At 39.7% G+C, this 24,466-nt stretch overlaps 1 protein-coding gene across 1 annotated transcript in view; it reads right to left on the bottom strand.

The window, feature by feature from the left end:
• Window positions 1-1,556: 1,556 nt before the first annotated feature.
• Window positions 1,557-24,466, bottom strand: part of SPAG17 (sperm associated antigen 17) — a 107,516-nt gene continuing 84,606 nt past the window's right edge. The window contains exons 35-48 of the mRNA XM_069866701.1: window positions 24,197-24,379; window positions 21,112-21,225; window positions 19,018-19,063; window positions 17,318-17,420; window positions 16,828-16,881; window positions 14,223-14,325; window positions 13,457-13,553; window positions 12,152-12,250; window positions 10,132-10,283; window positions 9,491-9,660; window positions 6,577-6,637; window positions 5,153-5,306; window positions 3,856-3,985; window positions 1,557-1,726 (exon numbers count right to left, since the gene is read on the bottom strand). Coding sequence (XP_069722802.1) covers window positions 3,861-3,985; window positions 5,153-5,306; window positions 6,577-6,637; window positions 9,491-9,660; window positions 10,132-10,283; window positions 12,152-12,250; window positions 13,457-13,553; window positions 14,223-14,325; window positions 16,828-16,881; window positions 17,318-17,420; window positions 19,018-19,063; window positions 21,112-21,225; window positions 24,197-24,379 — 1,461 coding nt within the window. The 3' untranslated portion in view covers window positions 1,557-1,726; window positions 3,856-3,860. The remainder of the gene's footprint in view (window positions 1,727-3,855; window positions 3,986-5,152; window positions 5,307-6,576; window positions 6,638-9,490; window positions 9,661-10,131; window positions 10,284-12,151; window positions 12,251-13,456; window positions 13,554-14,222; window positions 14,326-16,827; window positions 16,882-17,317; window positions 17,421-19,017; window positions 19,064-21,111; window positions 21,226-24,196; window positions 24,380-24,466) is intronic.

The following is a 24,466-nucleotide window of genomic DNA, read 5'->3' as shown; positions in this document are numbered from 1 at the left end:
GTGGAAAGTGGTTGTCCTCTCTATGTAGGTGGTGACACAGGCTTCCCCGTTGATCTTTGTATGGCTTGTGACCAGCCCCCAGTTGGCAACGGTAGCTTGCCTCAGTGCTCAGAACGGGGTTGATGTAGGACTCTTGGCTCTGTCTGCAGAAAAACGAAAACCATTAGGGCAGAAGTCGTCGCAGTCAGTAGCAAAATCATTGATGTTGGAGAATCCTGGATCAAGTTTGGCTCTGCTTCTTGCGGTCTCTCTCCTGTGGATAGGGCTCAACCAGCTGGGTATCTGTTTCTGCACCTTCCTGAGCTGGCTTTCAGCCTGGGATAACAGGTCACATGTGACTCAAAGAGCTGATGGACAAATAGTCATGGTGGGCCAGTGGAAAATACCAGTGCAGTCCTCTGCTACTAATGGAGCTTAGCATATGCTTTAAATGGAAGAGGTCTGCCAACAATCCACTGATATACCAGAATTCTCATTTCCTTGAGTACGTCAGCTTGCCCTTTCTTAGTTAAAATTCCCTGGATTTACAAACCTGACAGGAAAGCAATTGCAAATACAGGGCCAACTTAAAATGTGTATTGTTAGAATGTCTCACGTAACAGTGTGGGTCGGAGACTCATTCATCCTCACATTGGTGAGAGCTGTTATTGAATCCCCAGTCATGGGATTCTTGGTCACGGCAAAGTGTTGAGAGAACAAGTCATCTGCGTGAATCAAGGAAAATTCCCCATCTCTCAGGATGTCACATGCTGGAAAATGAATGAAGTGCAGGAAAGCACCTTATTGGAAATGAATTCATAAAAACAAAGCAGAACTGCAGTTGGCTATACAAATATAGTGTCTCACAAAGAGACTGAGATGTTTCTTTTAGTCACTACTAAGTATGAACAAAGGAGGGGAAAGACCATCTCTAAGTGGCTCAGTCTTCCACTATGAAGATACACAGGTAAGCATTTGAAGATCATAACGTCATAGAGTAGTTTGGGTTGGAAGGGACCTTAAAGATCACCCAGTTTCAACCCCTCTGCCGTGGGCAGGGACACCTCCCACTGGATCAGGCTGCCCAAGGCCCCATTCAACCTGGCCTGAACACTTCCAGAGATGGGGCAGCCACAGCTGGCAACCTGGGCCAGTGCCTCACCCCTCTCATGATGAAGAGATTCTTCATGTTTGATAGTGAACAAGAGGATTATAAGCAGAATCGCTCTCTGTCACGTGTAACTTCATGTACTCCTAATCCCTACCTGGTGTCTACAGCTAATTAAAGGTAGATGAGCACACAAAGTTGAGCCTATCATGGTGAAAGCAAACAAACTTGGGAATTAAAAGACCAGAACAGGTTTTTCTTCAAGAATCACAGTTGACTTCAGTGAAACCTGCCACATGCTCAATACTTCAAAAAGATTTCAGGTGCCTCAGCACAGCTTACAGAAACCTAACCCCTTTTAAGAATGAAATAAACCTATTGAAAACCATTCACCAGTCTCCTGAAGTGCAGAGTGTCAGACATTGGGGTTGAAATACACTTATCTTTCCACTGTTCGCATTTCGGACTGTGCAACTTTTGAATAACCTTTCCCATTAATAGGGGACAGCCAAAATATTTATTCATGTTAATCTGGTTCATAAATGAAAAAGTCCACACTGGGATGTTTCCATAATGTTGGACTAAAATTCAGGTATTTCTGTATTGCTGACCTTCATTTTATTCTTCAAGGGCTCTGACCTGTAGTGAAAGAGGAGAGAAAATAAACATGAAAGGACAAAAAGCCAAATCTCAACTCTATCTTTGTACAGTTGTTGAAGCAAACCCATTACTTCTGTCCAGATTCTTTGCATGTATTTTGTGAGCAGGATGATTGCTATGGACTGGCTTCAGTAGAAGTGGCTTGTTGGAAGGGAACAACATGAGAAAGGGTTCTCACATGGGCTTCAGCCAGGTTGTGAATTTGGTTTTATTTCACAAATGGAGTGGAATAAAAATGACCATGAATTCAGTCTACTTTTGTTTGCTGGTCTCTGCTAGGAGGCGTAGCAAATTTGTGATGAATCCTAATATTGCAGGGAAGTTTCTAGGTCTCATTGGAGAGAATCATTTGCTCTAGCAAATTGCCTGGGAAAGGTGATACAAATTTAAAAAGTTGTCACGTGCCTCTACTGTTTCTGTCTGGATGGCTGAACAATTTAACCAAATACAGGACTTAACCTAGGAGTGTCTGTCTCATGTTCTTTGAGACTAAACCCAACTAGTCAGAGTTTCTTGATGTGTTTGAGATGGACGTGGCTTTGAGTTGAGGAGATTTTGTAGGGAGCACTCTTCAAAGAGGCTTTTGGTACAGTTGCTTGGGTAGCTACAGCCAGCTTTGGTATAAATAAACAATTCTCAAAAAGACTTTGTCAGAAGGGAGATTTGACTATGGTGATGACAACTAAGAAAGCAGTCCGCATGAGGAGCTGGATTAGCCACATTGGAGGAGAATACCAGGGAGTTAATTTTCCTCCACCTGGAGCTTTTACCAGAAGATGACACTGATCAGAATTTCCAGGACTTAAGACTTGGCAGGAAAAAAAATAGGCTGCTGTATAGACCCAGTGTAGAGAGATGATCCAACAGCCATATCTTAGTGCAGGGCTGTAGTGGACTGAGCTAGGACAGTGGGGTGTCAAACATAAACTGGCTGTGTGAGTACTTCTCCTCAACACAAAGTGAGAAAAGTTTGTCTGAATAGCCTCCACTGATGAACTCCAGGTTGTAAGACCCTAAGCTGGAAGGTGTTAAATTCTCTGTTCTTCTAAACTATAACTGTATGTTATTCTGGTGGTAAAATTCCACAATGGGAAAGGGAACAAGATATTTAAACAAGAAAAAAAATCTGTTTGAAGTACTCTGTGCAGTCCTAGAGCAGATGCAGCAGTCAGAGGTGTGTGTCTCTGCTGTGTTTCTTTTGAAAACTGACTGATATGGTTGCTTTTCTTTTTCTCCAGAGCAGAGGAAATGAGATACAGCTGGGATTTCTTTACTGACTTGTTAGATAACACAGCAAACTTACAGATGTTAAAACTGAAAGAAAAAGATGGTTGTCAGTGTTGCACATAGGAGGCAAATGGGGACTTCTGAACTGAGTAGAGAAGCAGCATCCATAGGGTTCCTGTTCATGAACTGCCACCATTGATTTTACTGTAAAGCACCTGAGCTGATGTGGGCAAGATGAAACACCAGCCTAATGTTAAACATTTTGGGTGGTGGTTTGAGGAGAAATTCCCAACAGGGCGTTTTTGTTGGCAGGGAAGATGTATTCACTCTCTAGAGAGAATCTGATTATCTAAAGGTACAGAAATGTCCTGTATGTAAAAATGTGTGTGTGTGCTTCAACTTGTCATGTTACGGTTGCTCTGTCTATCTGTAAGACTCCTGTTCCCTTATTAGACTTGCTGTCAGTGTCAGTGTGTCAGCAGCAAGACTTGGATTTAGAAAGTGTAGAGTGTTAAAGAAAGGCTGATTTATTAGGGCTTAGGAGCAATGAATCCAGCCTCCTGCTGCCACGAGGCTCAAGGACTTGTTTAATGTAGAGATGTCAAGTGAAGAGTTTGGGACAGGACCAGGGAGGCTCTGCTGTGAGTGCCTCCACTGAGCTGTGCAGTTGTAGTAATCCGTAAATCTCTTGCACCGAGTCCTTCGATTAATGTTTTCCGGTGCTTCCATTTAGTTGTCTCAGGTCATCATATCTGTGATGTGTGTGTGACAGCTTTGCTGTCAGTTGTGTGAGGTTTGATGATGGTGTGGATCAGAAGCCAAGAGGAGGTAAAACAACTGTACTTTCATTTACAGCTGGTATCGCTGCATACAGTACTTACGTTAACTAAGAAAGCTTTCGGGGTAGGGTAATCTGGAACCGTGGCTTGGGGCTTGCAGGAACTGCCTGGACTGTTGCTGACAGCCCACCCTGGGGGTATCCTTGCGGGCGGCACTCGTAAATGTCATCGGCTAACACAGGTGGAATATCATGTTAAGGATCCAACCATTTCTGTACGTTTATGTAACTAAAATACATATGGAGGCTGGAATGAATTCTGCAAAGAACGCTGTGAAGCAATTTGAATCTGCACTACTGCCCTCAGCTCAAAGATTAAAGACCAGGTAAAATATTGGGGAAGGGCACATGTTTTTGAGGCTGGTTTGCAACTGTGTGTGTGAGGACTGGGTAAGTAGGAACAGAGCAGGAGCTGGGTTTCCTGCTGTGCTGCCAGCCCTGTCTAGCTTAGCCCTGCAATAATGCACATGAGAGGCTTCTTCAGGTCACTATGAAGTAAGTTTGGGGAATTGCAGTGTCACTTCCAGAGCATATAAAGCCTCGATGGGGTTGCTGTTAGCTAGTACTCTGGTCAGTCTCAGAGGACCCTGAAGCTCTCCTTTCTTCGCTAAGGGTGGCCCTTACCAGGAGTGGAGTTTCTGGTGTGTGTGGATGCACCTTGCTTTGCTATTTCTTCTGCAGATTTCCAGAAGACCTCTTTTCCCAGGCTTTTAAGTCTAAATTTGATTAAAAGTCAAAAAGGACTTCACTCTGTTTTCTGAACTTACCCTTAAAAAACAAGCCTGTAATTTTATCTAAAAATGATCATAGTTTCTGGAACACCAGGGAAAACCAAATCATAGTTCTTGACTTTTCTGTTTTCATTTCCTCTAGCTCTGTCTTCAATTAAACAATTGAAAAGCCCACTGAACCCACACTGGGCAGATTTTTGACAGCGTTCATGCACTTCTGTGCTTGTGTCTCTGCTGACACAGGGATTGTATTTAGTATCCAGGATGATACATGATTTTGTTGCTCATGAGGCTGTACATCAGTTCAAAATTGTTGTAAAATATTTCCATCGGCATTGTGGGAAAGAGTTCCTATTTATCTCTCTTATTTTTTAAGAGCCACATCTTTGAGTTTACCATTCTTCCTTTCCCCACTTTTTAAAACCTTGTTACTTTGATCTAAATTGCTTTTTGGGGTCAGAATCTTGAACTGTTCATTTATTGTGCTTTTGAAAAGGACAATAAACTTGCTATCCCAGCAGCCCACACTGGGAATGATATTTAAGGTTCCTGACAGGCGGACAGTCTCCAGGGTTGATGGTAGAGGGCGAGCAAGGGAATGAAGACAACAAAGGATATTTGCTCTCACAGGCAGGAGAAGAGTCTCTGTTTCTGTTAATATTTCAATATCATGGGAAATTTCTTCAAGGCCACCATTGTCTTCCCCTCCAGTTACCATGGCAAAAATCTCTATCTCCAGTTCAACCTGCAAGCCTGCTGCCACCTAGGAGAGACAGGGGATTACTCACAGGTAAGGTGCATCTTTCATACATAGACCCCTCCAGCAGTGCTTGCAGATGGTTCTTATTCTGCGTTGTCTGATGATATTAAAGACTTAGTGCCCAGCACACATGATGGTGTTTCCCAGCCTCTGTTTCACCTAAGAGGTCTGTAGAAAAGAGTGTCTCTCCATGTTGCAGTTTGAAAGAAAACTATCAAGTGTTTTTATTTTTTTTCCCCTTAAATTTTATTTGCAGCTCCAGAGGGAAAAGGAGAATTGGGACAGCTAGGAGGGAGTCAAAAAGAGGTGTTTGATGCACCAAACCCGACAGTGTTTAAAAGGCATTTGGACAATGCCCTTAATAAATAGCATGCTTTAAATTTTAGTCAGCCGTGAAGCTGTCAGGCAGTTTGATTAGGTAATCATTGTACATCTCTTGCAACTCAAATATCCTATTCTAAAAAGAACATAGAGGTAGGGAGATACCAAAGGAGTCGTTCTATGGACAGGAAAAGAGAATAGAAATAATTCCAGTAATTTTAAGTACTGAATTGTGTCTGAGGCTCTGGACTAGGAGGTTTAATGTGCATTCTGGCACTGTCTTCTTGCACAAGTCATTGTTTCTTGATTCCATGCTTGTAAAAGCATTGGCAAGGATATTGACTGGTATTACAATGGATGCTGTGGAGATACTTGTCATCACAATATTTATTCAGATACAACATGCAGGTGAGGAGAGAGACTGAGCAAAAACAGAAAGCATGAAAGCTTTCTTCTTAATGGGACAATTTCACGTCCTGTGGTGCATTGCTAGTTAAAAGACTTCAGGTGAAGAATAGTTGCAAGCAGGAGAAGAAATGGCTGAGGCAAGAGTTCACTAGGTTTGACTCTTGAAGGACAGGAAATAAAGTCTAGGTATAAGACAGAGCAGGTATAACAAACTATGGGAAAACTCAGAGGTAGTGGTTGAATATCCCATTTGCTTCAAAAACCCCTCTTTAGCCTCATTGTTTGATCTGCCACTTTTCACTGAACTTGACATGTTTATCCCTCTGCATTCTGGTGCAGGTTCGGAGAATAAGAATCAGCACATGGGGTGCTTGGTTGAAGGCAGCAGAGGGACAGTGGAAGGTGGCATCACTTATCAAATAACTTTAAACAAATCATGTACCCTGCCAGCTCTGTTACCATACAGCTAGTGCAGGAGGATCCCTCGATGACCTGAGGGCCAGCTGAGTCTAGCAAAAATCAAGAGATCTTCTGGGCAACTTACAGGTCCTGGTGTGTACATCACTCTCAGCCCTGTGTGCAGCGGTGGTTGCTTCACCCGAAACCTGTCAGAAGGAGAAGGGAATAAGTTTGCCTTAAACTGTTTCAGGCAGGCAGAAGGTATTGCTGGGAAGCAAGATGTCTGCTCTTCCTCTGCTTGCGCAAATGACAGCAGAATTTTTTAGCTCATCCTTCCTTACAATATGTACAACTTTGGCTACAGCAGTATTCCTTGGCTTCTAGTCAAGGCTCACATTTCTAACAATAGGACCCAAAAGACCAGATTAATGGGCCAAAGTAAGTCTCCAAAGAACTTGTTACACTGCCTGGTCCTTACCAGAATGCTGGTGAAATATCAGCATACTAAATTGCATCTTTTTGGCAAACACCTGTGCGTTGCACAACCAGAAGTCCTTAACGATCCTTATTTAGTGTGCTCTGCTATGATTATATTACATAAGGCATGATACTGGTGTAAATTTTGTGTAAATAATCCTCTTTAATTCACAGTGCAGGCTAAGGCAGTAATTTCACTTCTTCATTTCTCACTGATAGTCTCACATCTGTGCGGTCCTTTTGTGCACACAGCTTCCACTGTTAAGATCTCTTCTGATTATCAGAGCAGTTCTGACCTCTACTTTTGCACCGCTCTGCACTTTAATACTGTGATTTTCATTTCCACCCAAAGAACAGCTACCAAGCTGTACTTGATGAGTAACTGTTAAAGGAAAGGCAGTAGAAGAGGCATTCTTAGTATACAGCTCCATCTTATGGAAAGCCCTGGCAGAATTATAAACTGCCTGTCAGAATTTCTGCACTTTCTCTGGAGTGCTGGCTGTTGAGAGAAACTGGATTTGATTTTTATTAGGATGTCCCAAAATGTTTAGGCTGTGGTATGGACAGTTTGGAAGGCACATAGTTAATTACTGACCCTGATGTTGAAATGTTTTGGCTTCAACAGGAGTCAGACATACCTCAGAAGTGCCCACCATTCCCCAACCCCTGTCCTCAGCACTCTGTGCTCTCATTCAGCAGCTGGTCGCTCAGCTGTCTTCTCAAAGCATCTAGTAAAAGGTTTACAGGATAAGCTGGCTTTATCAGAATGACAGTGGTATTTTCCATGGCTGTCTACACATAAAGCCCTAGCATGAAGAAAAAAGTAAAAAAAAAAATAATAAAGAAAGTGGGGTTCACATCCAATAGCTGAAGGGACTATAAGAAAGCTGAGGAGGGACTGTTTGCAAAGGCACAGAGTGATAGGACTAGGGGGAACGGCTTTAAATTGGAGAGGGGCAGATTTAGACTATACATAAGGAGGAATTCCTACGTGATGAGAGTGGTGAGGCACTGGCACAGGTTGCCCAGGGAAGCTGTTGATGCCTCATCCCTGGAGGTGTTCAAGGCCAGGCTGGATGGAGTCTTGGGCAGCCTGATCTAGTGGGACGTGTCCCTGCCCATGGCAGGGGGGTTGGAACTAGGTGATACTCAAGGTTCCTTCCAACCCAAACTATTCTATGATTCTATGATCTTGAGCTCTAAGATGTTGGTATGTGATCTGCTGATTCATCCTGGTGTGCACCATGATACTTAAATGTGCATTAAGGGAAAAATTGTCTTACAGATAAGTCAAGTGCAGTTGAGCAAATGGAGGGAGGATTATGCTTTGCCCTCTTCTTTGTCACATGTGTGGCACCTGGGAGAACAGAGATCACCCGCCTGACTACTGCTAAAGTAAAATCATTGCAACTGTGCTGTTGCAGGTTATGTGCAGTCATTCAAAAGGGGAATTCTAGCACAGAAGAAAGAGCAGTCACAAGCATTTTCTTACTGTATTTATATGTTCTGTAAACTGCAGAAAGTCAGTTTACTGGGTGAATAATTGTGATTCATCATGCAGCGCAAGAGAAAATCTGCTGGACTGCACACCTAGAAATGGACTTGCACTCACCACACTGGAACACAGTGGGGTGCTTTCTTGTCCCACACACTATCAGGGTGACAGCAAGTAAGGGAAACGTGCATAAATAAATTCCCAGTGTCATCACTGCAACTGTTTTCTAGTGCAGCTAAACACACGGCTGCTTGAGCACAGCTGTGCCCATTTAGATTGTCTGACTGGCAGTATAGAAACATAGAATAGTTTGAGTTGGAAGGGACCTTAAAGATCTTCTAATTCTGGCCCCCCTACCAGGGGCAACGACACCTCCCACCAGACCAACTTGCTGAAGGCCCCATCCAGCCTGGCCTTGAATGCTTCCAGGGATTGGGCAGCCACAGCTTCCCTGGGCAACCTGTGCCAGTGCCTCACCACTTTCATTGTGAAGAATTTCTTCCTAATGTCTAGTCTAAATCTTTCCCATCTCCAGTTTACAGCCATTCCCCTTCATCCTGTCACTACAAGCCTTTGTAAAAAGTCCCTCCCCAGCTTTCCTGTAGCCCCTTCAGGTACTGGAAGGTCACTATAAGGTCTCCTCGGAGCCTTCTCTTCTCCAGGCTGAACAACCCCAGCTCTTTCAGCCTGTCCTCGTATGGTAGGTGCTCCAGAGGAGATGCATCAGTGTCCAGTGGTATTTTCCAAAAGCCAAATGTAATACTGGTTACCTTGAAAGAGATTGGTTCCTTAACCTAAGAAGTTCAAGAAGAACCAGTAAGTTATCTGTGATGTGACTGGACTATGTGACAGGACCTGCTGTTCCTTACTGCTTTCCATCTTCCTAATCACATTAATATGCACATAATGCTGAAGTATTTCTAATACTCTACCTTCTCCTCTACCCTCTTCCTTCGTCGTTATAAAATGATTCCAAATATAAAAATACCATTTGTTATCTCATGTTAATCAGATCAGAAGGTTGACAATTTACAAGTAATGCATACTTGCACAGTTAAAAACCTCCATATTAAGAATTCCAACTAACCTTGAGAAGTTCACACCAATATTCTTCAGGGTCACGGTGGTCACATAAGCGCAGCCTTCCTTTAGTACTCCAAAAGTCACTCTGGGTGGAATGAGATGGAAGCCACTAAGATGCTGTCTTGTTGTTGCTAAAGAAGATGTATTGACCTTTCCTGCGACGGGATCTTCTATCTTTGCAAACAGAATTAAAATATTAGACAACAGGTAAAGTTGGTGGTCATCGAGTTTGGTTCAGTGTTACTTAACCTACATTTGACCTCTGCCCACACATCCTGAAGAATTACAAGAAAACATCCTAATCTGAGTAAAAACTGAAGAGGCACTTTGAATATTGTCTGCAAACTGGTTTGAATTTTCAGATGTATTAAGCCATTGAGATGGCTTTCCCCCTTGGAGAAGTTCTACTCTCTTAGAAATCACAGCTTTCACGTGGGTTCCTTGTGCAGATTTCAGCTTATGCTGAGTTTGTCCTAGCAGTTGAGATGAAAGATACTTTTAGAATTGCTGGTAAATTTATATGTAAATTGCAACTGCTGTCATTTCAGTAAACAGATTCAAAATACTTTACGGTATTTCTTCAGAATGAATATTTCATGCAATGACATAACTGAGAAGATATTAACAAAAAAGGTGTTACTTTACCTTTTTATTTGGTATGGAATTTGGTTTTCTCCCCTGAAGGGATGACGGTAACTTCACTTTCTCTTTTCTTGGCTGTCCTGCAACATTCACCAGCAGACTCTGAACTTTATGTTGAAAGGATGTCTCTTCTGATCTTGCATCCTTGTTTAGGTCTGGGAAGGCAAGATTTCCAAAAGCACAAAAACTGAAGCATTACATTCATCCTGATCCTGAAGTTCTTGTTCAGGTAAGACTTATTTTCTAGGAAAGCATTTGATTAGCACAAGGACAGAAGAATTCCTCTCATTTATATTTAAGAGGTCACAAAAGGCACTAAGAAACTCCTTGATAGTAGCAAGCAATTAAAACTTAACTAGTAAATAAAGCTTTATTATAATTATTAGAACTAATTAGTTGGAAGCATCTCTGTGGAAACTCACCATGAATACATAAACGCCTGTGAAAGTGATTAAAAACAGAAGAGGAGGCACAAAACCCCAAACACTAAAATCAAGATTGAGGCCATTACTATTCCAAAAGCACGCGTGCACTGCACAATGTTGTCTCAAAACACCCAGGTTGGTGTCAAGTCAAATCTGTGTGTCCATACAGCAACAAATTCCTGTTCAGGCCCCAAACCAGTACAACTCTGACAGCACCACCAGCTAGGACTGAGCAGGACTTACTGTCTCAAAGCAACAGTTAATTCACATGGGTGACCTGTATGCTTCTGATTCTGGGGTTAAGATGATCTTAGCTACTTTGCCAGCTTTGAACTATGCTCTACTGCATAACGTAGATGGACAAAACATAGGGATGGCCACAGCAATTTAGATCTAAATACTTCTTTTGCTCAGCAGCCTAAGATGTGGGTAATTTATTGTAAAGTCTGAACCTCTGAAGGGAAAACTGAAGACAATTTTGGTGCCTGTCTTCTCAGCAGAGGTCAACCTCTAGATCAATACTGTGTAGTGAAGAGAATTGTTTTTTCTCAGTTTGTACTGCAGACTCTGTCTAGCCAGAATATTGAGTCTGGTCTGTAAGTTATCATGAGGAGGCAGAAATGTTATTTGAGAACAGCATGTTCGTTAGATTCCCCTCTTACTTGGAGTCAAGAGAACTGCAGGTAGTAAAGAGGAGCTTCCTACCTACACAGCAAATGGCCCAGAGGTTAATAAAAAAGCTCTGCTAGTAATAAAAACTAAGCATGTACACTATGGAAAAAACACTAGCTTTATTTTTTTTTTTTGCCTAAAGGTAAGCAAAATTTGTTCTATGATGTTAGAAGTCAGTGTGGTTTGGGCATCTCCCTTTTCTCCCTCAGCTGCTGTTCCTTTTGTCACCTATTGTGTGGCCCCCGAAGTCTATGGATTATACATAAAGAACAGAGGAAATGTAGCAATTCTGGAGAGAACAGCTCTTGCAGAGCCCCACTAATAAGCAAGAATAACAGTATGTGTGGAAGGGAAAGGAAAGGGAGAAGAGAAGCTCTAACCATATAACGCAAGGATAGATTCCGCAAGTATGCACTTCTAAAACTCAACTGGTGTGGCATTATATGACAGCCAAAGGTTGAGGCTAATTAAAGCAGACCGAGGGCTCTCCAGTAATGATCATCCAAGGTGGTTGCCACAAGCAGATGCATAAGCAGAGTGAATGATGTAACGAGAAAAACAAAATGGAATGGGAATGTTTAAGTTGCAAAAATCATTTAATCACGGCACACTGTCTTCTGTTACAGGCCTTAATGAGCAGGAAAAATTGGCTTGTGCTATTTTTTCTTAGTAGAGAAATTACTTCTCAGCTTTGTCTGCAGTTCTACCATCCCCATCATCCTAATGTTGTTATAGCAGTCTCTGAGGGTGAAGGAGGGAATCTCTCTGGTTAGTTTTATATCTCTTTCCTTTTCTTGCATTCAGGTGTACTAAATATGCTGATCAAAGATAGTGGATTTAAATTTCTGTTCTAAGTCTTATTTTGTCAAAGTTACATGAAGATAGAAATTAACCTGCTCAAACTAGATTCTGGAAGGGAGCTTTACCTGTTGTGCTGCTGGAACCTTCACTTTGTTTTGAATGTGCCTGTGGCAGAGGGCCAGGTGAAGGTAAGGAATCAGTCATGGTACTAAGACACTCAGATGCTAAAGGAAAAATAATTAGAATACTGTGACAGCTGTTTTTCAGGATCATCATCATTTTCATAAACCAATGAAAAAAAACCATCATGAAGTCTTCAGCACTTTAATTTAGACAGCCTTGGAAAGCCATCTACATTACCATGAGAGGCCAAGTAAATTCTGCATAGGACATTTTGCTCTTCTAGGCCTCAGAGATCAAAAATGCCTATGTTGTGATCAGTCGTTTCTTGTTCACGGGCTAATGGAGCAATAAGCCATAAAGGGACAATGCACACAGCTCTTCTGGTCATTGCAATATGGTGACTACAAAATGAGGAACTATAGGAATTAGTGGGGGGGGTCTGATAAAGCCCCATGGGGAGCTGCTTGTTGTGTATGACTTGTAATCTCACTACGTGAGTTCAGTAACTTGTCAGGGCTGCTTTACAAACAGAACTGAAGTATTCTTCTCAATGCTTTTCAGCTCAAACCTAAGATGACGGTCCTCTCTTCAACTGCTTCCCATCATCCAGTCACTGTGTCCCTCCTATATCCTCCAAACTATCCTTAGCCTGCATGTTTCCTACTCCTTGTCACTTTTGCCACAGTCCACAGGCTCCCGCTCTTACTGCTGAGTTTCAGAATTCCATCTCCCATTTTTTCCCTGCAGTCATACTAGTGGTTCTAAGCTTGGCATTCTCTGTTCTTGCTTATCCACCTCTAAGTCCTGTTTATTCCATCTAAGATTTTCTTGAGCATTTCACAACCATCCACCCCTCAATCAAAGCAGGATGCTTCAGCTAAATTTAGAAGCCTCAAAGACCACATTTATATTAGTGGATTAAACAGGAACATTCCCAGATAGTGGAACACGATAATCTCTACTGTTAAATTGTTAGAACAGTCACATGATATTGATGTGCCACCTAGCAGTCACTCCAAAACCACTCTGAGGAACACAAGCTTTGGCCTGCGAAAAGGCCACCTTGTTTTGGGAGACTGAATTTACACAGCTTACTCCATACTGGTGGACCTCAATGTCAGGGAATGCTGCTGGGTATTTTGTCACATATCAGAACAGATATAGCCATGGTGGTCCAAGTAGTTCATGGGTCACAATACATGGGATCAGATAATGTAATCTTAGATTTAACTGCAATATGAAGTGAGGTGACTGGATAAAATAATGAGGAAGACAAAAACGTTACCAGACAGTAGAGCTCAAATTACCTCTACTGAGTTTTTTTACCGGCTCTAGAGGGAAATGCCCATTTTTTTTTTTTTGAACTGGAGGAAGTTCCATAGACAGCGCTTCCACATCAGGAAACTAGAGAAAAGTAAGAAAGAGGGCTTACAGGTTTCCCAGCCAAACAAATTCAGAAGAATACAGCAGATCCCACCCCCATCAAAAAAAAAGCCCAAACCAGAATACACACATAAGGATTCCTCTGTTTCTAAAGTATGCATCTCAGTATGCTTTATGCATTTACAGCATTTATCAGGTATGATTACAACAGGAAAGTTCCCAAGGCCATCTTTAACCCAGGAAGGTTAGTCTTACTAATTCCTTCTCTAGTTAGCAGAGAAGTTTTTGAGGGGTAATTGAAACATCTGAGGTGAAGCTTCTGGTCCAAATCAGACTCTCTCCAGAGTTTATGTAAGGAACCTACAGAGTTTGTACTCAATAAACATATATATTATAGAATCATAGAATGAATTGGGTTGGAAGGGACTTCAGAGGTCACTCAGTCCCAACCACCCTGCAATGGCAGGGACACCTCCCACTGGATCAGGCTACTCAAAGCCTCATCCAACCTGGCCTTGAACATATGGCACATAAGGACATATAATTCCAAGTCTCAATTCTGCCATGACTGTTCTCTCTGATGGTTTCTTGAACTAAATCGAGGTGAGATGTAAACCACAATGCCTTTGTAGGAGTACAGCAGCAACTACTTGGCCTAACACAAACTCACCCAGTTTTCAGCTACGTTACCTCTTTTAGGAAAAACTCCTTGCCAAATTCAGATTCAAAATATGGAGGAATTATTTTTTTTCTTATTGCCATGAAGGATTTCTTTCCTGCATCAAGTTCTTTCCTGAGAAAGATTTAATATTGTTGGTAAGGAAAAGAAAGAAACATTATAACTGCGTTCACTCTGGTTTTCAGTATAATGTTGAAAATACTGAGGAATAGAAGTGATAAAGGCAAGTGGCATTTTGTTTCTGGCTAAGTGCATCGAACACTGTTCTTTTAATTGGCAGTTTTCTCAGTGTTACATCAAGAACAGGCTGGTCTATTACGCAATTTCCTCCTCAGATACTGATTTATTGAGGGGCTGAGCAAAAAGCATTATCGACCATGGGTTGGCTGGTATTATACAAAGCACTCTTCCTCAAGACATGTTCCAGTTCTCTAAATCTCATGGGTAGTGTCTGAGACTGCCAAGAGTTTCTTTCCAACCTTCCAATGACCATTTCAATCTCAGAATTGGTATTTCAGATATATTGGTAAAATTTATAATATAAATATAAAATTCATAATATATATCAAATATAATACATATTCATAAATTATAATTATATATATAAAATCTGTAATAAAAATCCAATTTCCTTATTTTATCACAGAAAAATGTGATGGCTCTGTGAATACCCAGAAAATGCTGTTTAAAATTCTGAAGATAAGACTCACCAAAGTAAAAACCAGTTATGTTTTCAGCTTGATTTAGTCCGGCTTTACACTACTGCAGTTTCACTGACTTGAAGGGTCTAATTTCAGCTATGGGATTATCACTCTTAATTATATAGAGAGTTTTGACATTGGCTTTAGATCTAGAATTGCACATCAGGTTCTTGGGTGCTGGCTACTCAGATATTTACAAAGTCATTCTTTAAACAGTATACAAACCAGTGTAAAATGCTATATTAATATATAAAACTCAAATTATAAAAGTTTTTTTTTATGCAAGTCAGTTAGAAAGTAATTAAGAAGTAGTATGGATAGAACCTAATTTTTAATTGGTATTTAACCTTTCACAAAACTAAGTAAGAAAAATCAAGTTTTCTTTTATATTACTAGTTCATCCCCATGTCAAGTTACTCTGTTTAATCTAAGAAATAGTGAATGACCAAATTAGCTGCCAATATAATTATTTTCAGTTAATTGTGAATGAATGTATGTAGCTGATAGCTTTCTCTATGCTAATTCTAGTTTACACATCAAGTATTCTATTTCAACATAAATTAAATGCATTTTTTTAATTTTTCAAATTTAAACAGTCATGCTTGGATTACACTGACGAATGTGACATTCTACCAGATTCACAAAGCCCTTTTTTTCTTGAACTGAAAATTATAATGTTTTTAATGCACAATGCTTAAATGAGAAAATTTTGTGTGGTACTGAAGAATTGCACAATGCAACAATATAATTATGTATCTCCATAAAATAAGATTCTGTAAATTTACTTTCCAAAAGTAATACTTTTCTCTCAATTAATACTGGTTTTGAGATTACTTTTGGTTTTGTATTTCAAATGCTTTTGTGAATTACCATATCTACAGATTGAAATCCAGTGACTTGTGATTTACACGTGTGCAGAAATTCTCCTGAAAAAACTGATTGTGAAATGCACATTTTTAGCAATATATGCTATTTCAAAGCACTGATATAATTTTTTTTCTTGAACTCATCAAACAGCTTCACCATTCACCAGTGGGACTCAAAGGGCTTTTTTTAAAAAAACTTGAGAGTAAGTGAAGTGGATCAGAATTAGAGGGTCAGCCTTAAATACAATTTTTAGTGTTACAAAAATTTTTATGTTTATGCATACACACTTCCTCCTGCAAAATCACTTCTAATCTGAAGATTATGGCACCTGCCTCACAACTCCCATGAGAAATATTTTATGAACAGCAAACTGAGATACAGGTAATTCCAAAGGTAAAATGTTCAAATGTGGCAGAATGGGCTTTGCTTTAGTAATGCATTGATTTTTAAGATGATCCTAATCTTAAGGCTCTTCTTAAAGATAATGAGTTTATCTACTGTCCACAAGTTTTACCTCTGAAAATGCCCTTGGAATTGCAGCCGCATGGTGTAAACCATGAGAAACCTTACAGAAGCAAGTACAGAAAATGACCACAAAGATTATTAAGAGCTTAGAGCATCTTTCAGATGAGGAGAGGCTAAGAGAGCAGGGACTGTTTTGCCTTGAAAAGCTTCTCAAGCTTCAAAGACACATGTCTGGGTTTCTGTTTGAAAAATCAGCTGGGATCTGTTGAATACCTGAGTCTTAACCTAAAGCATCAGCATTTGAAAATTATTTTCCATGCTTTTGGCAGAGCCCGAAAACAGAATGCAAGATTTCTGATTTCAGCCTTGTTTTAAATAGCGTAAGTTAACAGCAACACTGCTAGATTTTTGAAAAAATGAGAGAGTTAATACATCCATTCAGTACTTCTGTTGCAGTAAACATCTCATTATTTGATAGCAAACCACTGGACCATTACCCATGACCTGGTAGTATGGTCTTTCCAAAACCAGACTTAAGTTGGCTCTTAAAATAATTAACTTTATGTCCCAGTGATACTATTACCTGTGCTCTTCTAGTCTGCTCTGCCACTTGGACACCGGTGTGACTTCCTTTGGGCTAAATGATCAGGGAAGAAAAAAGTAGTGAAAATGAGAAAACTAACATAGTGTTTTACAAGTACAAAAATATTTACAAGATAACCCTGGAAAGAAAATGCTCTTTATGAGAGTGTGCTATATTAATATCTCTGATGACTTCTGACTTGGACTTAACTTGGCTGGCAGCAAAATTGTTTGCTCATATCTGCATTTTTATTATATTATTCAAACAAAGAAACCTTCAAAATCCTTTTCCAACAAATTTTAAAGTATCTTTGAGATAAGGAAATAGAGGCATAGAGGGAGAAAATAATTCCAGGAAAAGTTCGTAGAATGTTGTGATAAGTTTCTAGAGATCTAGGTCCCAGTCCTTAATGTCAGCAAGTAACGTACATTGCCTTACCTTTGCTTGGTTGCATCTTTTGTTATATCCATTTGTATTGGTTCTGTCCTACCTGAGCTTCTGCTGTTGGTCCTCTGTTTGCTTAGTGATTGCCTTCTCTGTGTGACTCTGGTGATGAGAAGCCACTGCCTGTTCATACAGCTCAGTTATGTGAGCTGTAAGGTAAAGAGTATTACTGAATGTGCATGCTCTGCTAAACACATTTAGTGTAGTGAATAATAAACAAGGAAGGATATATTTTTAATGCATCTTTCTGTCACTTGATGAAAAGCTACAGATTCTTTATTAGTGTGAGGGAGGAGGCAGAAAGAACTTCATTTCAAAATCAAGTTCAGAACAAATAGGAAACAAATTCAATTTGAGGTCGAGAGAAACCAAAGCAGATTAAGTTTATACCTAGGCCCTATATTTCCTGAATCATCTTTATGTTATTTCAAGATATAAATCAAATGTCTATGAATAGGAAAAGTTGCTGATACTCAGCCACTTTCTGACTAGGGAGCAACATTCCAGATCTCTATCTCCAGCTGAAGAAAATAATGAGGGCTTTCAGGGACCTTTACTACTTTCAGCTTACTCAGGTTGTACTTAATTGTGGCTGTGAAGCAGCCAGAATCAACATCCTTATGGCAGGAACTTTTAGTTCAATATGTATAATGGAGAAAAGCCACTCTTTCCATATTTAAGACTGTGATCAGCTTTGGGGCTTTACTACTGAGCTACCCTGTTCTCTGATGTCTTTTATAAAATGTGTTGCTTACTTCATGCCCTGCACCTGAACTGTGAGCACAAAGACATTTCCTTGGTTGAAAAGAAAACTCTGTGGGGAAAACTTGGGAGATGTGAGTATTTGAGAGGTATGATCCTATTTAATTATGACAGTATCTCTTAGTTGTGTTTTCTTTTTTTGATCAGCTTTTTCACCATAAAATATACTTGTATTGTCCTTCTTTTTCTATTTCTGCCTACCTTAATGAGCTTCATTTTCACACTATCTTCTTAATTAATAACGGTATGTTACTACATCTCTATTTTTATCATGCTTTTAAATCAGGAAACTGCAGTATACATTTGTTGCAGTAGTTTCCATTTACTTTGCACAGTATGCTTTCTTTAACAAGCAGAAATAACCTTGATTAGGCAGGAAGGGTAAAAAAATAATAGTTCAAAGACTGGTATCACTATGACATCTAATACTATGGATTTTCCTATAGCAAAAGCTTACAGATTTTAAAACAAACATCTTAATTTTTATTTGTACCTATTAAAACCTTATTAAACATTAAGAAGCATATTACAAAACGTGTAACAGAAATGCACAAGGGACAACTAATACATCGCTCCATCTTTTCCCCAGACTAAGTTAAACACATGATCATTTGAGATCAGATTTTCAAGTGTCATAAGTAACCAACACTTATCCAGTTGCTTTGAAAAAGTTGTCTAAAAAGATGATGCTTCTATACAAGTAATGAAGTTCTGTTGTCGTTCCTGTACCTAAGAAACCTCAGTACATGGGGAAACGTGAATCAAAATACGGAATACATGAGTCTAAACACCAGAATTGGTTTTTAGAGGTACAGAATCATTGATGCTAACAAGCTCTAATCACCTGTGAAAATTGCACAAAAGCATGTGCATAGCACATAGATGAATTCACACTTACATTCCTCTTTAAAGATAATACTGTAGTATGTTAGAATTTACTATGATATTTTACAATTTTAAAGACAGATGTTCAATTTTTATTACCTCCTTCACTGAGGTTTTCAGTTGACTTCTCCCAGTAAGGGAAGGTCTGCAATGAAGAAGAAATATCTGTGACCATTTGAGGAAAAAGACCTTGCAACAACAGTATCCTATCCAAAGGAGTTCCATCATAAACAAATGTTACCTCGTTACCTGGGAATGTGACTACAAGAACGGAGGTATTTCAGTGTGAAAACATGAGCTGGGAAAAAAGGAAATTAAATACAACTTCCCTGTTCTAAGCAGCTATTCGTTTCCTTCTTGAAGGCCTACTTCACTGAAGGCTTTGTATTTTATACGGTTGCTGTTTATTAAATCAACTAAGCCAGTTCATAGTCGATCTAAATCCTTCTGCAAAGTATTTGAATCAGATCAAAAACTCATGGCCACAGAAAGAAATCAAACTGGAAATGTGTTCAGGTATTTGCAAGCTGCTTTTCTGAGGAGCTCTTTTTGTGGCTGGTTTGCAGTGAAGTGTTTGAAGGGTAAGAGACTCTAAACTAAGCTGCTACCTTTATTCTCATGCTGCTCCTGAAGCAGTTAACTGGAAACCAGAGTTCCTATGAACAGGCAGTCTAGGTTGTAACAGAGCTAAGAAACAGTGGAGACTTGTGACACCAGTTCCTGAGTCACAACAGGTCTACACTGAGATTCTACTGTTCAGAAAATAGTTGTCCAATGTGAAATATGTAGCTGGAACAGCCAACAATAGTCACTAGACAAGTCTGTTGGAACTGAGCAGCATGTCAGAGTCCACACCTGAATTGCATCAAAGTGAATAAATGTGTGCCTAGATGATACTGATAGATCACTTCTCCATGTTCTTCTTTCCAGGGAGGTTGAGAGCTCCTGCCTGTTTGATTTTTTTTTTCCTAGATACTTTTCTCTACTCTCTTTTTGAAACTTGTATGTCACTTAAAAGTACTGAGCAAAAATATATACAGAAGCTTGTAATATCAAAAAATAAGCTTTAGTTCCAGCAAATGAAAATGCTAACTTGGCTAAAAAATTCAGAGACAAAGTCTATAATTACATGGGATTTTTTTAAGCTTGTAAGGAAAATAAATGGTAAAGTTATAGACCTATCCAGAAGGGCAGGAAAAGGAAATTAACAACATTTAAAACTGGAAAAATCTCATGCCTAATGTTCCTGCATGTTCAGACAAGGTTTTAAAAAGTAGACTGTAAGGGTCAGATGATGTTTGTTTGCTAGAATATGCTTCCTTTCAAAACATGGATAGATCATCTGGTAGTGAACATCTAAACTAATAGGGCTAGATCTGAGTTTTCAAATGCCAGATTTTTTAATTCAGTATGTTTGAAAATATCCAGTGTGTGAATTTACAACATGCAAGATACCAAATTAAAAGCAGCTGTAGAAACAAATTATTTAACTGAGAGCACTCATCACTCTTTATACAAAATATAAGCAGTGTTTCTCTCATTCATCCTAATTCATCCTATCAACTTTTGCTGCTTGAACTGTTCTATTTTTTTTTACCACTAACCTCACTGTTCTCCTACCCAAAGTCCCTCTTTCTCTGTTTTCCCACCTTTCCCAATCCATGTTCCTATCCCTTTTCTGTCCATGCTCTAACTACCTCTGTGAATTTGTAGAGCACATTTTCTGAAAATATAAATGCTTCTCAGCAATAATAACAATATTCCTCCAGACTGTTTTTTGGATTATCCCAAAAGCAGGGTTAAATTTTCATTATGAAGGTGGCTGTGGTTGAAATAGAAGTCTCCCCAGCTGCAATGAAAACAGAACGGAAACATTCTCATCCTAGTCTTGGGGGATATACACATTTCAGTATTTTTGGTCTATGTGTTTAGGAATGTATCACTCCACAGAGCCACATTCTTCAACTGTTTTAAGCATTGGTTCCCCAAAGTGGCAGTAGTGTCATTCAGTAGCCCAGATGAATGCTTAGCATGGCTCTGCTTTACCATTAAACTACAGTGAAGCTTGCACTCTGTTATCCTAACATTTGCTGTTTTATTAACTGATAATGATGTGTTTTAGGGCTGACACTTCCAATGCAATACAATGGTTTTGCTGGAAAAAGTAATTTAAAATGTTTTTTTTTTTCTCACTGTGACCATTTTGAAGAGACTTGCAGCATTCTCCTTTTCCTCTTCTGTTCTTGGTTCTTTTACATTCATCTCTTCCAGCTCATTTTCCCGCTTTAAAAAGTTGTCCATGTATTCCTGGTGGAATGATAAAAAAGGACAAGAAAGATGCAGATATTTTCTTTGCAGAGGTAGACTTAAGGGTAACATATACAGAGAAAAGACTTTGTAGAAGTAATGGAATATGTGCTTCTTCTCAATGTCATAAAGGTCCCCTCTGTAAATCTGTGGGTTTGCACAGGTATCTAAAGGTTTGCATGAAGAAATATTTTTTAAAAAAACCAACAGGTTTAAGAGAGAGGCGCATGCTGAGCAGGTAGGAGGTGAAATCTTACCATGGACTAATCAACTCTGAAGGCTGGCAATACTGTTGAATCTGCAAGAGCTAATATACTACGGACATCAGAAGTCTGCTGAATCTCTACTAGGCCACTAGTACATTAGTATCCATAATGAACTGTGTGATGCAGACCACATCCAACAGCTATCTAGATGTCTCTGGTGTGTCAGTGTGAACCCAGGCTTCTGAGTAGGCAGGTAGGTTTGGCCTCCCAACTTTCGCACCAGCCAGGCAAGTACAAGTGCGCGTGTAAATGTCTGAGTAAGCTGCGTGAGTGAATAAAGGAATGTGTTGAGTAAATATCTGCTATTAATAAATTATATTATCAAGATCAGCTTAATGAATAAAAGGTGTTCTAACAAACATTGTGATCTTTGTCTCCCTCCTGTTTCGCCTCCTGTCAGGGAAAAGGAATTTTACAACATCGTAATTGAAAAATTAAATTCAGAAAAAAGCTCTGAAGCTCTGTTTTTAGACAGAAGTTTTACTGTGCCAGTGTTACAGACAAGAACATTTTTATTTTCCAACACTTCTTTATGCTTTAGAAGATCACTTGGGCGGGATAAAAAGTTTCTTACAGAAGGTTATGCTAACAGACCACTCTACTAGAAGGCTACATGCAAAATTGAGCTTTATGAACAGACAAGGTTTGCAGAAGCAATCTGTTACCAGTTCTGGTTCATTTTCGTTCCATCATACCTCTCAAATCTTAAAGTCTTTAGATCTGGATGTAGTTTTAACAGGGTGAATATTTGGCTAAAGATTTAAGAAACCTCCTTTTGGAAAAACCTATTAATTCGATATTGATCTGGGAGCAATGAGGATATTTCTCTTGCAAATTAACACAATGATTACAAATGTCTCCTCAGTACCAACTGGAATTCTTGCTTCCCAAAAGAAACATTGGCTCTTAGAAGGAAACCATTATCAGATCTGGTCAATTAAGGACTGAACTTGAGATTCTGGTGTGGTCAGGGAGGTGATTAATGGCAGCCAGCATGGCTTCACCAGGGGCAAATCCTGTATGACCAACTTAATGGCTTTCTATGATGGGGTAACCGCAGCAGTGGACACAGGTAAACCGATGTATGTGATCTATCTAGACTTCTGTAAAGCCTTTGACACAGTCCCCTACAACATCCTCTTCTCTAAATCGGAGAGATATGGATTTGACGGGTGGATGGTACGGTGGATAAGAAACTGGTTGGATGGCCATATTCAAAGAGTAGTTGTCAATGGCTCAAAGTCCACATGGAGATGCATGACAAGCGGTGTCCCTCAGGGTTCCGTACTGGAACTGGTGCTGTTTAATATCTTCATCAATGACATTGACAGAGAGATTGAGTGCACCCTCAGCAAGTTTGCAGATGACACCAAGCTGAGTGGTGCAGTTGCCACAATGGAAGGATGGGATGTCATCCAGAGGGACCTGGACAGGCTGGAGAAGTGGGGCTGTGAGAACCTCATGAGGTTCAACAAGGCAGCCTGAGCTAGTGGGAGGTATCCCTGCACATGGCAGGGGGGTTGGAACTAGATGATCTTTAAGGTCCCTTCCAACCCTAGCTATTCTATGATTCTATTAATATTTTTTTTAAGAGTGTTGCCTTTGTAAGATCAGTATGCAAATTAAAGAATTATACTTATAGATTTATAGACTGCAAAAGAGTAAAATTTAATTCTGATAGACAAACCATGCTGCCAGGACTGAACAGTTGTCAGTGTTTTTCTATTGCAAGCATGTCTTCTTTGAAACATAATGTGGAAAAAACCCCACCCTTCACTGGCCACAACATGCTACTTACCTTCTCAAATTTCACATGCTATTAACTTCCAAATACAGTCAGCAATGCCATCATCAAAATACATTAAATGACTAAAATATAGAACATAGAATCATAGAATCACCAGGTTGGAAGAGACCCACTGGATATGTTGTTATGTTATACCTAATTGGCAAGTAATAATGAGTTTTAAACTCTAAAATCTCTTCTAAGAGTAACCTCACAATGGGAATTAAAGAAATCAGTGTTTTATACCAAAACTGAGAAGTGCCAAGCTACTACCAAAGAACAACAACAGAACTATCGGATTTCACCTCAAAACTCTGGTACGTGAGGTGTAGCTTGCACATTATTATGAACCAGTCACTAATGAGGGATGGACACACACTTTGTGAGAAGGCTACATAGGTATTTGTTAAACATGGATAGAGCGACAGAACTCAGACTTGAACCTGCAAATGTTCTATACTGATTTATGAAAATAAATACATAGCCAAGACTAGAATGTGTCTCAGCAACCTGGTCACCAAGTTTACTGTAGAATTATGGTGGGTTGATTCTTTTACAACTTTATAGATCTAAGTTCTTAAGGATTTGCGGAGGAAAACAAACACTTGACAAAGTAACAGATATCAGTATTAACAAAATGAAAACTATTTGTCAGTGTATTATCTGTGATGTGTACTGCACTGGATCCCATGTATCTGCACAGAAAAGTAGGTTCCATAAGAGAATAAGTGAAGACATTTGAGCTGCTTCAGAAGTACACTTTTCTTTGAGCACTCTTCATAGAAAAGTGAAATGCTGATTGTTCTTCAAACTTAGTAGATCTTTTATTTTGTCTGAGGTATATACCACAAATTCACATTGCCCAATTTATCTGTTCTCTGTTGCTTACTGGAGGAAAGAATAAAGCTGATAGTATTACCTTAAGGGAAAGCTGCAGCTTTTCTCTCAGTTCATCACTGAGTGGCTCATACTGGAATAGCTGACGGATTTGCAGTTTATTGGGACATTTTCGCACAGGTAGTGGCAAGCACGTCTGCTCTCTGGATCCAATGCTGAGACCCCTCCAAACACATATTCTAGCTGAGGGACCCGTGATCTTCCTCTGAACATAGACAAGAACAAGCAAAAGGAGCAACAGGCTACTTATATAACTGACTAAATGCAGATATTGACAATGTGTGCCTCACAT

The sequence above is a fragment of the Phaenicophaeus curvirostris genome, chromosome 1 (assembly GCF_032191515.1).
Source record: "Phaenicophaeus curvirostris isolate KB17595 chromosome 1, BPBGC_Pcur_1.0, whole genome shotgun sequence".
Lineage (NCBI taxonomy): Eukaryota > Metazoa > Chordata > Aves > Cuculiformes > Cuculidae > Phaenicophaeus > Phaenicophaeus curvirostris.
The sequence above is the reverse complement of the archived record's forward strand: the minus strand, read 5'-3'. Positions and strand labels throughout refer to the sequence as shown.